Below are 17,920 nucleotides of genomic sequence, written 5' to 3' on the forward strand. Positions count from 1 at the left end.
ATACATTCTGGCTATAATGACTACAGTCATACATACTGGTTATAATGACTACAGTCATACATACTGGTTATAATGACTACAGTCATACATTCTGGTTATAATGACTACAGTCATACATTCTGGTTATAATGACTACAGTCATACATTCTGGTTATAATGACTACAGTCATACATTCTGGTTATAATGACTACAGTCATACATTCTGGTTATAATGACTACAGTCATACATTCTGGTTATAATGACTACAGTCATACATTCTGGTTATAATGACTACAGTCAGGACTGGTTATAATGACTACAGTCATACATTCTGGTTATAATGACTACAGTCATACATTCTGGTTATAATGACTACAGTCATACATACTGGTTATAATGACTACAGTCATACATTCTGGTTATAATGACTACAGTCATACATACTGGTTATAATGACTACAGTCATACATTCTGGTTATAATGACTACAGTCATACATTCTGGTTATAATGACTACAGTCAGGACTGGCTATAATGACTACAGTCATACATACAGTCATACATTCTGGTTATAATGACTACAGTCATACATTCTGGCTATAATGACTACAGTCATACATTCTGGTTATAATGACTACAGTCAGGACTGGCTATAATGACTACAGTCATACATACAGTCATACATTCTGGTTATAATGACTACAGTCAGGACTGGCTATAATGACTACAGTCATACATACAGTCATACATTCTGGTTATAATGACTACAGTCATACATTCTGGCTATAATGACTACAGTCAGGACTGGTTATAATGACTACAGTCATACATTCTGGTTATAATGACTACAGTCAGGACTGGTTATAATGACTACAGTCATACATTCTGGTTATAATGACTACAGTCATACATTCTGGTTATAATGACTACAGTCATACATTCTGGCTATAATGACTACAGTCATACATTCTGGTTATAATGACTACAGTCATACATACTGGTTATAATGACTACAGTCATACATACTGGTTATAATGACTACAGTCAGGACTGGCTATAATGACTACAGTCATACATTCTGGTTATAATGACTACAGTCATACATACTGGCTATAATGACTACAGTCATACATACTGGTTATAATGACTACAGTCATACATACTGGTTATAATGACTACAGTCAGGACTGGTTATAATGACTACAGTCAGGACTGGTTATAATGACTACAGTCAGGACTGGTTATAATGACTACAGTCATACATACTGGTTATAATGACTACAGTCATACATTCTGGCTATAATGACTACAGTCATACATACTGGTTATAATGACTACAGTCATACATACTGGTTATAATGACTACAGTCATACATTCTGGTTATAATGACTACAGTCATACATTCTGGTTATAATGACTACAGTCATACATTCTGGTTATAATGACTACAGTCATACATTCTGGCTATAATGACTACAGTCATACATACTGGCTATAATGACTACAGTCATACATTCTGGCTATAATGACTACAGTCATACATACTGGTTATAATGACTACAGTCATACATTCTGGCTATAATGACTACAGTCATACATTCTGGTTATAATGACTACAGTCATACATTCTGGTTATAATGACTACAGTCATACATTCTGGTTATAATGACTACAGTCATACATACTGGCTATAATGACTACAGTCATACATACTGGTTATAATGACTACAGTCATACATTCTGGTTATAATGACTACAGTCATACATTCTGGTTATAATGACTACAGTCATACATACTGGTTATAATGACTACAGTCATACATACTGGTTATAATGACTACAGTCATACATTCTGGTTATAATGACTACAGTCAGGACTGGTTATAATGACTACAGTCAGGACTGGTTATAATGACTACAGTCATACATACTGGTTATAATGACTACAGTCATACATACTGGTTATAATGACTACAGTCATACATACTGGTTATAATGACTACAGTCATACATACTGGCTATAATGACTACAGTCATACATACTGGTTATAATGACTACAGTCAGGACTGGTTATAATGACTACAGTCAGGACTGGTTATAATGACTACAGTCAGGACTGGTTATAATGACTACAGTCAGGACTGGTTATAATGACTACAGTCATACATTCTGGTTATAATGACTACAGTCATACATACTGGTTATAATGACTACAGTCATACATACTGGTTATAATGACTACAGTCATACATACTGGTTATAATGACTACAGTCATACATACTGGTTATAATGACTACAGTCATACATACTGGTTATAATGACTACAGTCATACATTCTGGTTATAATGACTACAGTCATACATTCTGGTTATAATGACTACAGTCATACATTCTGGTTATAATGACTACAGTCAGGACTGGTTATAATGACTACAGTCAGGACTGGTTATAATGACTACAGTCATACATTCTGGTTATAATGACTACAGTCATACATACTGGTTATAATGACTACAGTCATATATACTGGTTATAATGACTACAGTCATACATACTGGTTATAATGACTACAGTCATACATTCTGGTTATAATGACTACAGTCATACATTCTGGCTATAATGACTACAGTCATACATACTGGTTATAATGACTACAGTCATACATTCTGGCTATAATGACTACAGTCATACATTCTGGTTATAATGACTACAGTCATACATTCTGGCTATAATGACTACAGTCATACATACTGGTTATAATGACTGTTACATACTGGTTATAATGACTACAGTCATACATTCTGGTTATAATGACTACAGTCAGGACTGGTTATAATGACTACAGTCAGGACTGGTTATAATGACTACAGTCAGGACTGGTTATAATGACTACAGTCAGGACTGGTTATAATGACTACAGTCATACATACTGGTTATAATGACTACAGTCAGGACTGGTTATAATGACTACAGTCATACATACTGGTTATAATGACTACAGTCATATATACTGGTTATAATGACTACAGTCATACATTCTGGCTATAATGACTACAGTCATACATTCTGGCTATAATGACTACAGTCATACATACTGGTTATAATGACTACAGTCATACATACTGGTTATAATTACTACAGTCAGGACTGGTTATAATGACTACAGTCATACATTCTGGCTATAATGACTACAGTCATACATACAGTCATACATACTGGTTATAATGACTACAGTCATACATACTGGTTATAATGACTACAGTCATACATTCTGGCTATAATGACTACAGTCATACATACTGGCTATAATGACTACAGTCATACATTCTGGCTATAATGACTACAGTCATACATACTGGTTATAATGACTACAGTCATACATACTGGTTATAATGACTACAGTCATACATTCTGGCTATAATGACTACAGTCATACATACAGTCATACATACTGGTTATAATGACTACAGTCATACATACTGGTTATAATGACTACAGTCATACATACTGGTTATAATGACTACAGTCATACATACTGGTTATAATGACTACAGTCATACATTCTGGTTATAATGACTACAGTCATACATTCTGGCTATAATGACTACAGTCATACATACTGGTTATAATGACTACAGTCATACATTCTGGTTATAATGACTACAGTCAGGACTGGTTATAATGACTACAGTCATACATTCTGGCTATAATGACTACAGTCATACATTCTGGCTATAATGACTACAGTCATACATACTGGTTATAATGACTACAGTCATACATTCTGGTTATAATGACTACAGTCATACATACTGGCTATAATGACTACAGTCATACATTCTGGTTATAATGACTACAGTCATACATACTGGTTATAATGACTACAGTCATACATTCTGGTTATAATGACTACAGTCATACATACTGGTTATAATGACTACAGTCATACATACTGGTTATAATGACTACAGTCATACATACTGGTTATAATGACTACAGTCATACATTCTGGTTATAATGACTACAGTCATACATTCTGGTTATAATGACTACAGTCATACATTCTGGCTATAATGACTACAGTCATACATTCTGGCTATAATGACTACAGTCATACATACTGGTTATAATGACTACAGTCATACATACTGGTTATAATGACTACAGTCATACATTCTGGTTATAATGACTACAGTCATACATACTGGTTATAATGACTACAGTCATACATTCTGGTTATAATGACTACAGTCATACATTCTGGCTATAATGACTACAGTCATACATTCTGGTTATAATGACTACAGTCATACATACTGGTTATAATGACTACAGTCATACATTCTGGTTATAATGACTACAGTCATACATACTGGTTATAATGACTACAGTCATACATTCTGGTTATAATGACTACAGTCATACATTCTGGCTATAATGACTACAGTCATACATTCTGGCTATAATGACTACAGTCATACATACTGGTTATAATGACTACAGTCATACATACTGGTTATAATGACTACAGTCATACATTCTGGTTATAATGACTACAGTCATACATACTGGTTATAATGACTACAGTCATACATTCTGGTTATAATGACTACAGTCATACATTCTGGCTATAATGACTACAGTCATACATTCTGGCTATAATGACTACAGTCATACATACTGGTTATGACTACAGTCATACATTCTGGTTATAATGACTACAGTCATACATTCTGGTTATAATGACTACAGTCATACATACTGGTTATAATGACTACAGTCATACATACTGGTTATAATGACTACAGTCATACATTCTGGTTATAATGACTACAGTCATACATACTGGTTATAATGACTACAGTCATACATACTGGTTATAATGACTACAGTCATACATACTGGTTATAATGACTACAGTCATACATACTGGGTTATGTATGACTGGTTATGTAGGACTGGTTATGTAGGACTGGTTATTTAGGATATGTAGTACTGGTTATGTAGATTATGTAGGAATGGTTATGTAGGACTGGGTATGTAGGTTATGTATGACTGGTTATGTAGGACTGGTTATGTAGGTTATGTAGGAATGGTTATGAAGGTTATGTATGACTGGTTATGTAGGACTGGTTATGTAGATTATGTAGGAATGGTTATGTAGGACTGGGTATGTAGGTTATGTAGGACTGGTTATGTAGGTTATGTATGACTGGTTATGTAGGACTGGTTATGTAGGTTATGTATGACTGGTTATGTAGACCTGGTTATGTAGGATATGTAGGAATGGTTATGTAGGACTGGGTATGTAGGTTATGTAGGACTGGTTATGTAGGTTATGTATGACTGGTTATGTAGGGCTGGTTATTTAGGACTGGTTATTTAGGGACTGGTTATGTAGTACTGGTTATGTAGGACTGGTTATTTAGGTTATGTAGTACTGGTTATGTAGGTTATGTATGACTGGTTATGTATGACTGGTTATGTAGGCCTGGTTATGTAGGACTGGTTATGTAGGTTATGTAGGACTGGTTATGTAGGTTATGTAGGACTGGTTGTTTAGGTTATGTAGGACTGGTTATGTAGGTTATGTAGGACTGGTTATGTAGGTTATGTAGGACTGGTTGTGTAGGACTGGTTATGTAGGACTGGGTATGTAGGTTATGTAGGACTGGTTATGTAGGTTATGTATGACTGGTTATGTAGGACTGGTTATGTAGGAATGGTTATGTAGGTTATGTAGGACTGGTTATGTAGGACTGGTTATGTAGATTATGTAGGAATGGTTATGTAGGACTGGGTATGTAGGTTATGTAGGACTGGTTACGTAGGTTATGTATGACTGGTTATGTAGGACTGGTTATGTAGGTTATGTATGACTGGTTATGTAGGACTGGTTATGTAGGTTATGTGTGACTGGTTATGTAGGACTGGTTATGTAGATTATGTAGGAATGGTTATGTAGGACTGGGTATGTAGGTTATGTAGGACTGGTTATGTAGGTTATGTATGACTGGTTATGTAGGGCTGGTTATTTAGGACTGGTTATTTAGGACTGGTTATGTAGTACTGGTTATGTAGAACTGGTTATTTAGGTTATGTAGTACTGGTTATGTAGGTTATGTATGACTGGTTATGTAGGACTGGTTATGTAGGTTATGTATGACTGGTTATGTAGGACTGGTTATGTAGGTTATGTATGACTGGTTATGTAGGACTGGTTATGTAGGTTATGTAGGACTGGTTATGTAGGACTTCACTTTTTCCACACTTTCTTACATTACAGCCTTATTCTAAAATTTAATAAAATATTTGATTTAAAATCAGCAATCTACACACAATACCTCATAATGACAGAGATAATTTTGTAACCCTTTCTTAATCTTAGGTCTTCTGAGATCTCTTTTGTTCGAGGCATGGTTCACATCAGGCACTGCTTCTTGTGAATAGTAAAACTCAACATACTTTTTTCTGTATATCAGAAGAATGTTGCCACAGTAGGACATGGACATGGAAGCTTCATTTCTGGTCAGGAAGGGAACATAAACACGTGATACTGTATGTATGTACATGTTCGGACATGTACGAAGTTCAGAACACACAAGCAACTGTATTTATCTACATGAAACCAAACTCGATTGTGAACCTGAAGAAAGTTCACTGTATGAGTTAGTTCAGTCTTTTTAAAGTCTTGGAATGCACCAACAATCAAAAGGCAGCAATTGAAACAAAACCTAAAGAGACATTCACATTCTTTCAACAAAGTGAAAACACATTTTGGCAGCACACTAAAGCCCCAATGGTAGGGTACGGAGAGGGGAGACGGAGTCGTTTGGTCGACGGGGAGTTGGACTGGCATGGTGTTTCTCACTGTATTATTACCTCCTCTCTTTCTCACTCTGTCTCTCCCTCTCACTCCCTGCCTTCTCCTGACACACAACAGAACAGAGAGCGCATTCCACAAAGTCAAGGTCAAAGCCGTGAAGGAGGGGAGAGAGAGGGAGAGAGAGAAAGAGAAAGAGAGAGAGTGAGGGCGATGGAGAGAGAAAGAGAGAAAGAGAGAGAGAGAGAGAGGGAGGGAGAGGGAGAGAGAAAGAGAGGGGGAGAGAGAAAGAGAGGGAGGGAGAGGGAAAGAGAGAGCGAGAGAGAGAGGGAGAGGGAGAGAGAAAGAGAGAGCGAGAGAGAGAGAGAGAGCGCGAGTGAGTGAGTGAGTGAGTGAGTGAGTGAGTGAGTGAGTGAGTGAGATGGAGAGAAAGAGTGAGGTGCTTCTGTCCCCAACCAAGAAGAGCCTACAGCAGCACCTAGATATTCTACACAGATTCTGTCAGACCTCGGACAGTAAATCTCAGATAAAAAAAGATAAAAGATAAAGATAAAAATGAAAATGTGTTCCAAAAAAGGTCCAGTTGCCCGAATACAAATTCCATCTAGACACCGTTGCCCAAGAGCACACAAAAAACGACACATACCTCGGCCTACACATCAGCGCCACAGGTATCTTCCACAAAGCTGTGAACGATCTGAGAGACAAGGCAAGAAGGGCCTTAACATACAATTTGATACCAATTAGGATCTGGCAAAATATTATTGAATCAGTTATAGAACCCATTGACCCTCATGGTTGTGAGGTCTGAAGTACGCTCACTGACCAAGAATTCACAAAATGGGCCAAAAAACAAATTGAGACTCCGCATGCAGAATTCTGCAAAATATCCTCCGTGTACAACGTAAAACACCAAATAACGCAGGCAAACTCTCAGATTATGAGAAACAACATTCTCTGGTCTGATGAAACCAAGATTGAACTCTTTGGCCTGAATTCCAAGCGTCGCGTCTAGAGGAAACCTGGCACCATCCCTACCGTGAAGCATGGTGGTGGCAGCATCATGCTGTGGGGATGTTTTTCAGCGGCAGGGACTGGGAGACTAGTCAGGATCGAGGGAAAGATGAATGGAGTACAGAGAGATCCTTGAAAACCTGCTCCAGAGCACTCAGGACCTCAGACAGGGTGAAGGTTCACCTTCCAACAGGACAACGACCCTAAGCACACAGCCAAGACAACGAAGGAGTGGCTTCGGGACAAGTCTCTGAATGTCCTTGAGTGGCCCAGCCAGAGCCCAGACATGAACCTGATTGAAAATCTCTGGAGAGACCTGAAAATAGCTGTGCAGCAACGCTCCCCATCCAACCTGACAGAGCTTGAGAGGATCTGCAGAGAAGAATGGGAGAAACTCCCCCAAAAACAGGTGTGCCAAGCTTGTAGCGTCATACCCAAGAAAACTCGGATTGGGGTGATCAGTCCTTGGTTCTAAATATTGGGGAAAATGCCAGAGCTGAGGATGATGTTAAAGAGTTGAAGTATAGCCAATTGGAATTTGTTGTCTGTATATTTGATCATTTCATTTAGGATACCATCAACACCACAGGCCTTTTGGGTTGGAGGGTTTGCATTTTGTCCTGTAGTTCATTCAAGGTAATTGGAGAATCCAGTGGGTTCTGGTAGTCTTTAATAATTGATTCCAAGATTTGTATTTGATCATGTATATGTTTTGCTGTTTGTTCTTTGTTATAGGGACAAAAAGATTGGAGAAGTGGTTTACCCATACCCATCTCCATTTTGGATAGATCATTCTTCGTGTTGTTGTTTGTTTAGTGTTTTCCAATTTTCCCAGAAGTGGTTAGAGTCTATGGATTCTTCAATTACATTGAGCTGATTTCTGACGTGCTGCTCCTTCTTTTTCCGTAGTGTATTTCTGTATTGTTTTAGTGATTCACTATAATGAAGGCGTAGACTCTCTGGGTCTATGTTTTTGGTTGGACAGGATTCTCAATTTCTTTCTTCGGTTTTTTGCATTCTTCATCAAACCATTTGTCATTGATGTTAATTTTCTTAGGTTGTCTGCTTGATTTGATAGGGAAGCTGAGAGGTCAAATATCCTGTTTAGGTTTTCTCCTGACAAGTTTACACCTTCACTATTACAGTGAAACCTTTTCTCTCCCTCCATTTTCTTTCTCTCTATGTGTTTCTCTCTCTCCCTTTGTGTCCTGTCCTCGGAGGAGAAACCATCTCTCCTGTTTCTCTCTCTCTCTCCCTTTGTGTCCTGTCCTCGGAGAATAAACCATCTCTCTTGTTTCTCTCTCTCTCTCTCTCTTTGTGTCCTGTCCTAGGAGGAGAAACCATCTCTCCTGCTAAGTATAAACAGAGAAAAGCCACAGAGGTCTATCTCTGACTCAACAGTGTGACATTGTACAGCGTTAACACACTGCGGTTTACACACACAAACAAACACACACACACACACACACTCTCCACCTCCGGGACTCTCACACACTGCTGCTCTCTCCACCTCCGCCTACACACACACACACTGCTGCTCTCTCCACCTCCGGGACTCTCACACACTGCTGCTCTCTCCACCTCCGGGACTCTCACACAGTGCTGCTCTCTCCACCTCCGGGACTCTCACACACTGCTGCTCTCTCCACCTCCGGGACTCTCACACACTGCTGCTCTCTCCACCTCCGGGACTCTCACACACTGCTGCTCTCTCCACCTCCGGGACTCTCACACACTGCTGCTCTCTCCACCTCCGGGACTCTCACAGTGCTGCTCTCTCCACCTCCGGGACTCTCACAGTGCTGCTCTCTCCACCTCCGGGACTCTCACACACTGCTGCTCTCTCCACCTCCGGGACTCTCACACTGATCTCATCATGTGAGTGTTTGTTACGACTGAATGTCCAGTAAAAACACATGGATCCAACAGGGAGGAAAACTGATTATGTCTGATGAAATACAGTAAGTCTCAACGACTAAAGCACTGTTCTCTGATGAAATACAGTAAGTCTCAACGACTAAAGCCCTGTTCTCTGATGAAATACAGTAAGTCTCAACGACTAAAGCACTGTTCTCTGATGAAATACAGTAAGTCTCAACGACTAAAGCCATGTTCTCTGATGAAATACAGCAAGTCTCAATGTGTAAAGCCCTGTTCTCTGATAAAATACAGTAAGTCTCAACGTGTAAAGCCCTGTTCTCTGATAAAATACAGTAAGTCTCAACGTGTAAAGCCCTGTTCTCTGATAAAATACAGTAAGTCTCAACGTGTAATGACTAAAGCCCTATTCTCTGATAAAATACAGTAAGTCTCAACGTGTAATGACTAAAGCCCTGTTCTCTGATGAAATACAGTAACTCAACAACTAAAGCACTGTTCTCTGATAAAATACAGTAAGTCTCAATGTGTAATGACTAAAACACTATTTATTCTAGTACTATTACTAGCTAGACAGGCTACAGAAAGACCTTGTATAATGAAGGTGTTGCCTCTCATAATGAAAATCCCTGCAATCAGTGGGAAAACCAATGCTTGTACGTCCAGTAACCATGTGAAGCCATTGAAGAGGAAAGATGAAGATAACAGTTGCTGAGTCTCTTCTTAAACTGTAAAATAGATCGTTGGACTAGTAACCAATATAGCTACCAATTATATAGCTAGTTATTTTCTAGAAACCTAGGTAGGTTTCTATGTACAGAATCAGTGAGCATAGCCTTGCTATTTAAAAAGGCCGCCGTAGGCAGACCTGCTTCTCAAGAGAATACAGGCTATGTGCTCACTGCCCACAAAATGAGGTGGAAACTGAGCTGCACTTCCTAACCTCCTGCCAAATGTATGACCATTTTAGACTCACCACCTGGATTCGGTCTTATGTAGCCATTTGAAATTGTGTTTTTTTTATATTTTTTACATAGGATAAAAGTAGAGACTCAGAGCTAGAAAAGGGTATATTATACACTACAGTTGAGGAACAATGGGAAAGTAATTCTGCTTTGAAAGTTGATAAGCTTGTAAGCTCAGTTTTGAGAAAATGGCCTTTGAATGTTTTGGTATCTAGTGATGAGCTCTTCTTTGTCTACATCCAGCTCTGCTGGCAACAATTTCATTATGCTTCTTTGCCGATGTTTACTGACACCGGCCATATTCAAAAGGTGTTGTACACTTTAGCTTAAGACATGTAGCTAGCTAGCTAGGTAAACAATGAACCTAGCTAAGAAAACAATGAATCTAGCTAAGTAAACAATGAATCTAGCTAAGTAAACAATGAACCTAGCTAGGTAAACAATGAACCTAGCTAGGTAAACAATGAACCTAGCTAGGTAAACAATGAATCTAGCTAGGTAAACAATGAATCTAGCTAAGAAAACAATGAATCTAGCTAAGTAAACAATGAATCTAGCTAAGTAAACAATGAACCTAGCTAGGTAAACAATGAACCTAGCTAGGTAAACAATGAACCTAGCTAAGTAAACAATGAACCTAGCTAAGTAAACAATGAACCTAGCTAAGTAAACAATGAACCTAGCTAAGTAAACAATGAACCTAGCTAGGTAAACAATGAACCTAGCTAAGTAAACAATGAACCTAGCTAAGTAAACAATGAACCTAGCTAAGTAAACAATGAACCTAGCTAGGTAAACAATGAACCTAGCTAAGTAAACAATGAACCTAGCTAAGTAAACAATGAACCTAGCTAAGTAAACAATGAACCTAGCTAGGTAAACAATGAACCTAGCTAGGTAAACAATGAACCTAGCTAGGTAAACAATGAACCTAGCTAGGTAAATAAGGTGTAAGATCACACACGTCACATAACGTTAGCTAATGAACCAGCCAGCTAACTTTAGCTATTTAAACAACATTGATCATAGTGCCAAATCATGCCGTTACTACCCTGCATGAATATGCTGGGCGCTAACCATCCAGGTTCAATGTTAGCTAGCTAATATTAGACTCTAACTAGAACAGCACACGGCTCTAGGAAACAAACAATAACATCAGCTCGGGAGCCAGCCAGCTAACATTAGCTAGCTAACAGTACACTTTAGCTTAAGACATATAGCTAGCTAGCTAACAGTACACTTTAGCTTAAGACATATAGCTAGCTAGCTAACAGTACACTTTAGCTTAAGACATATAGCTAGCTAGCTAACAGTACACTTTAGCTTAAGACATATAGCTAGCTAGCTAACAGTACACTTTAGCTTAAGACATATAGCTAGCTAGCTAACAGTACACTTTAGTTTAAGACATATAGCTAGCTAGCTAACAGTACACTTTAGCTTAAGACATATAGCTAGCTAGCTAACAGTACACTTTAGCTTAAGACATATAGCTAGCTAGCTAACAGTACACTTTAGCTTGAAATGAAACCACTTTCTGTCAAAAATAATATCTGAAAATGTAGCTAGCTAACGCTAGACTATCTTACATCATACATCATCATGCATAATGGACTCATCTAATATTGTTAGAGACACATATTTCCCTCAGATTACACAGACCCCAAAAAGGAATTTGAAAACAAATCCAATTCAGAAATCTATTAGGTGAAATTCCACAGTGTGCCATCACAGCTGCAAGATCTGTTGCCACAAGGGCCACAAGGGCAACCAGTGAAGAACAAACACCATTGTAAATACAACCCATATTTATGTTTATTTATTTTCCCCCATTTGTACTTTAACTATTTGTACATCGTTACAACACCGTATATAGAAATAATATGACATTTGAAATGCCTCTATTCCTTTAGGAACTGTAATGTTTCCTGTTAATATTTTATTGTTCATTTCACATTTGTTTATTTTTTTTTTCCACTTGCTTTGGCAACGTTAACAAACAGTGCATTTGTAAAGTATTCAGACCCCTTGACTTTTTAAACATTTTGTTACGTTACAGCTTTTTTCTAAAATTGATTAAATTGTCCCCCCCCCCCCTCCCCCTCCCTCAATCTACACACGATACCCCATAATGACAAAGCAAAAACTGTTTATTTATTTTTAATTTTAGCAAATGTATTAAAAATCTGAAACTTAAATATCACATGTACATAAGTATTCAGACCCTTTACTCAGTACTTTGTTGAAGCACCTTTGGCAGTGATTACAGCCTCCAGTCTTCTTGGGTATGACACTACAAGCTTGGGGACCTGTATTTGGGGAGTTACTCCCATTCTTCTCTGCAGATCCTCTCAAGCCCCTCAGGTTGGATGGGGAGCATCGCTGCACAGCTATTTTCAGGTCTCTCTAGAGATATTTGATTGGGTTCAAGTCCGGGCTCTGGCTGGGCCACTCAAGGACATTCAGACACTTGTCCTGAAGCCACTCCTGCAATGTATTGGCTGTGTGCTTAGGGTTGTTGTCCTGTTGGAAGGTGTACCTTCGCCCCAGTCTGAGGTCCTGAGGGCTCTGGAGCAGTTTTTCACCAACAATCTCTCTGTTCTTTGCTCTGTTCAACTCTCCCTCAATCCTGACTAGTCTCCCAGTCCCTGCTCCTGAAAAACATCAGCACAGCATGATGATGCCTCCACCATGCTTCACCGTAGGGACGGTGTCCGGTTTCCTCCAGACGTGACGCTTGATTTCATCACACCAGAGAATCTTGTTTCTCATGGTCTGAGAGTCTTTAGGTGACTTTTGGAAAACTCCAAGCAGCCACTCTACCATAAAGGCCTAATTGGTGGAGTGCTGCAGTGATGGTTGTCCTTCTGGAAGGTTCTCCCATCTCCACAGAGGGCCTCTGGAGCTCTATCAGAGTGACCATCAGGTTCTTATCAGCTCCCTGACCAAGGCCCTTCTCCCCCGATTGCTCAGTTTAGCCAGGCGGCCAGCTCTAGAAAGAGTCTTGGTGATTCCAAACTTCTTCCATTTAAGAATGATGGGGGCCACTATGTTCTTGGGGACCTTCAACGCTGCAGACATGTTTTTGTACCCTTCCCCAGATCTGTGCCTCGACAAAATCCTGTCTCGAAGCTCTACGGACAATTCCTTCGACCTCATGGCTTGGTTTTTTCTCTGACATGCACCGTCAACTTGTGGACCTTTATATAGACAGCTGTGTGCCTTTCCAAATCATTCTCAATCAATTGAATTTACCACAGTTGGACACCAATTTGGGCTCCTGAGTAGCGCAGCGGTCTAAGGCACTGCATCTCAGTGCTAGAGGCGTCACTACAGATCCTGGTTCGATTCCAGGCTGTATCACAACCGGACGTGATTGGGAGTCGCATAGGGCGGCACACAATTGGCCCAGCGTCGTCCCGGTTAGGGTTTGGCCAGAGTAGGCCGTCATTGTAAATAAGGATTTGTTCTTAACTGACTTGCCTGGTTAAATAAAATAAATACAAGTTGTAGAAACATCTCAAGGTTGATCAATAGAAACAAGATCAATTTCGAGCCTCATATCAAAGGTTTCACTTTGCCATTATTAAGGGGGTATTGTGATGTCATTAAGGGGGTATTGTGATGTCATTAAGGGGGTATTGTGATGTCATTAAGGGGGTATTGTAATGTCATTAAGGGGGTACTGTGTGTAGATTAATGAGAAAAAAATATTTAATTCATTTTAGAATAAGGCTGTAACGTAACAAAATGTGGAAAAAGTCAAGGGGTCTGAATACTTTCCGAATGCACTCTATGAGGGAGTAATTCACTAAATACTTCATATGTAGTAGTACTTATCACTAGGGTAGAGGGGAATACTTCATATGTAGTAGTACTTATCACTAGGTTAGAGGGGAATACTTCATATGTAGTAGTACTTAACACTAGGTTAGAGGGGAATACTTCATATGTAGTAGTACTTATCACTAGGTTAGAGGGGAATACTTCATATGTAGTAGTACTTATCACTAGGTTAGAGGGGAATACTTCATATGTAGTAGTACTTATCACTAGGTTAGAGGGGAATACTTCATATGTAGTAGTACTTATCACTAGGGTAGAGGGGAATACTTAATATGTAGTAGTACTTATCACTAGGGTAGAGGGGAATACTTCATATGTAGTAGTACTTAACACTAGGGTAGAGGGGAATGCTTCATATGTAGTAGTACTTAATACTAGGGTAGAGGGGAATACTTAATATGTAGTAGTACTTATCACTAGGGTAGAGGGGAATACTTCATATGTAGTAGTACTTATCACTAGGGTAGAGGGGAATACTTCATATGTAGTAGTACTTATCACTAGGGTAGAGGGGAATACTTCATATGTAGTAGTACTTATCACTAGGGTAGAGGGGAATACTTAATATGTAGTAGTACTTATCACTAGGGTAGAGGGGAATACTTCATATGTAGTAGTACTTATCACTAGGGTAGAGGGGAATACTTCATATGTAGTAGTACTTATCACTAGGGTAGAGGGGAATACTTCATATGTAGTAGTACTTATCACTAGGGTAGAGGGGAATACTTCATATGTAGTAGTACTTATCACTAGGGTAGAGGGGAATACTTCATATGTAGTAGTACTTATCACTAGGTTAGAGGGGAATACTTCATATGTAGTAGTACTTATCACTAGGTTAGAGGGGAATACTTCATATGTAGTAGTACTTAACACTAGGGTAGAGGGGAATACTTCATATGACAATAATCTTCATGATGTCTACATCTTAAAGACATGCAGACATCTTAAAGACATGCAGACATCTTAAAGACATGCAGACATCTTAAAGACATGCAGACATGTAGACATGTAGACATCTTAAAGACATGTAGACATGAAGACATCTTAAAGACATGTAGACATCTTAAAGACATGTAGACATCTTAAAGACATGTAGACATCTTAAAGACATGTAGACATGTAGACATATTAAAGACATGTAGACATGAAGACATCTTAAAGACATGTAGACATCTTAAAGACATGCAGACATCTTAAAGACATGCAGACATCTTAAAGACATGCAGACATCTTAAAGACATGCAGACATGTAGACATGTAGACATCTTAAAGACATGTAGACATGAAGACATCTTAAAGACATGTAGACATCTTAAAGACATGTAGACATCTTAAAGACATGTAGACATCTTAAAGACATGTAGACATCTTAAAGACATGTAGACATGTAGACATGCAGACATCTTAAAGACATGCAGACATGTAGACATCTTAAAGACATGTAGATATCTTAAAGACATGCAGACATCTTAAAGACATGTAGACATCTTAAAGACATGTAGACATCTTAAAGACATGTAGACATCTTAAAGACATGTAGACATCTTAAAGACATGCAGACATCTTAAAGACATGTAGACATCTTAAAGACATGTAGACATATTAAAGACATGTGGACATATTAAAGCCATGTAGACATCTTAAAGACATGTAGACATCTTAAAGACATGTAGACATGTAGACATCTTAAAGACATGTAGACATCTTAAAGACATGTAGACATGTAGACATGTCTACATGTCTTTAAGATGTCTACATGTCTTTAAGATGTCTACATGTCTTTAAGATGTCTACATGTCTACATGTCTTTAAGATGTCTACATGTCTTTAAGATGTCTACATCTTAAAGACATGCAGACATGTAGACATCTTAAAGACATGTAGACATCTTAAAGACATGTAGACATCTTAAAGACATGTAGACATCTTAAAGACATGTAGACATGCAGACATCTTAAAGACATGTAGACATGCAGACATCTTAAAGACATGCAGACATCTTAAAGACATGTAGACATCTTAAAGACATGTAGACATCTTAAAGACATGTAGACATCTTAAAGACATGTAGACATGTAGACATCTTAAAGACATGTAGACATCTTAAAGACATGTAGACATCTTAAAGACATGCAGACATCTTAAAGACATGTAGACATCTTAAAGACATGTAGACATATTAAAGACATGTGGACATATTAAAGCCATGTAGACATCTTAAAGACATGTAGACATCTTAAAGACATGTAGACATCTTAAAGACATGCAGACATCTTAAAGACAGCTTGGGATGTTGGTTGGTGTGGCTAAAATGCCGGGGCAGAGTTTTTGTCCCAGTCCGCCCCTGCACACACACACACACACAAGGACAAGGACAGGGACAAGGACAAGGACAAGGACATGGACAAGGACAAGGAAACACTTTACCTGTATGAGACACTTGCTGACATCCGAGGCGCAGAGCGCCTTGTTGCAGGCGCTGGTCTGAGACGGTTCTGATAGGACGATGAGGAGGAGGAGGAGGGCAGCGGAGGCTGGAACCAGAACATACAGCTGACCAGGCCTCATCCTGACAGTCAGCTAGTAGGCTGGACACACACACCTGGTGGTCCGGTTGTCTCCACACACACAGCAACACACTGTCTGTCCACATGGGTCAACGTAAGAAAAAATGGTGTCAGTGCTGGGAGGTGGGATGCGTGTGGAGGTGTGTGTGTTTAAATCAATAAACACAAGCAGGTCTATAGACATATACCAGACAGACAGGGAGGTCTATAGACATATACCAGACAGACAGACAGGTCTATAGACATATACCAGACAGACAGGGGGGTCTATAGACATATACCAGACAGACAGGTATATAGACATATACCAGACAGACAGGGGGGTCTATAGACATATACCAGACAGACAGGTCTATAGACATATACCAGACAGACAGGTCTATAGACCTATACCAGACAGACAGGGAGGTCTATAGACATATACCAGACAGGGAGGGAGGTCTATAGACATATACCAGACAGACAGACAGGTCTATAGACATATACCAGACAGACAGGGAGGTCTATAGACATATACCAGACAGACAGACAGGGGGGTCTATAGACATATACCAGACAGACAGGGGGGTCTATAGACATATACCAGACAGACAGGGAGGTCTATAGACATATACCAGACAGACAGGGAGGTCTATAGACATATACCAGACAGACAGGGAGGTCTATAGACATATACCAGACAGACAGGGGGGTCTATAGACATATACTAGACAGACAGGGGAGTCTATAGACATATACTAGACAGACAGGGGAGTCTATAGACATATACCAGACAGACAGGGAGGTCTATAGACATATACCAGACAGACAGGGAGGTCTATAGACATATAGCAGACAG

The 17,920-nt window shown here is 39.0% G+C and overlaps 1 protein-coding gene across 1 annotated transcript in view; it reads right to left on the bottom strand.

Moving 5' to 3' along the window:
- The window catches only part of LOC110530873 (twisted gastrulation protein homolog 1-A-like), a 42,780-nt gene that overhangs the window by 20,140 nt on the left and 4,720 nt on the right, over positions 1–17,920 (bottom strand). The window contains exon 2 of the mRNA XM_036986655.1: positions 16,943–17,166. Coding sequence (XP_036842550.1) covers positions 16,943–17,083 — 141 coding nt within the window. The 5' untranslated portion in view covers positions 17,084–17,166. The remainder of the gene's footprint in view (positions 1–16,942; positions 17,167–17,920) is intronic.

The sequence above is a fragment of the Oncorhynchus mykiss genome, chromosome 8, assembly GCF_013265735.2.
Source record: "Oncorhynchus mykiss isolate Arlee chromosome 8, USDA_OmykA_1.1, whole genome shotgun sequence".
NCBI lineage: Eukaryota > Metazoa > Chordata > Actinopteri > Salmoniformes > Salmonidae > Oncorhynchus > Oncorhynchus mykiss.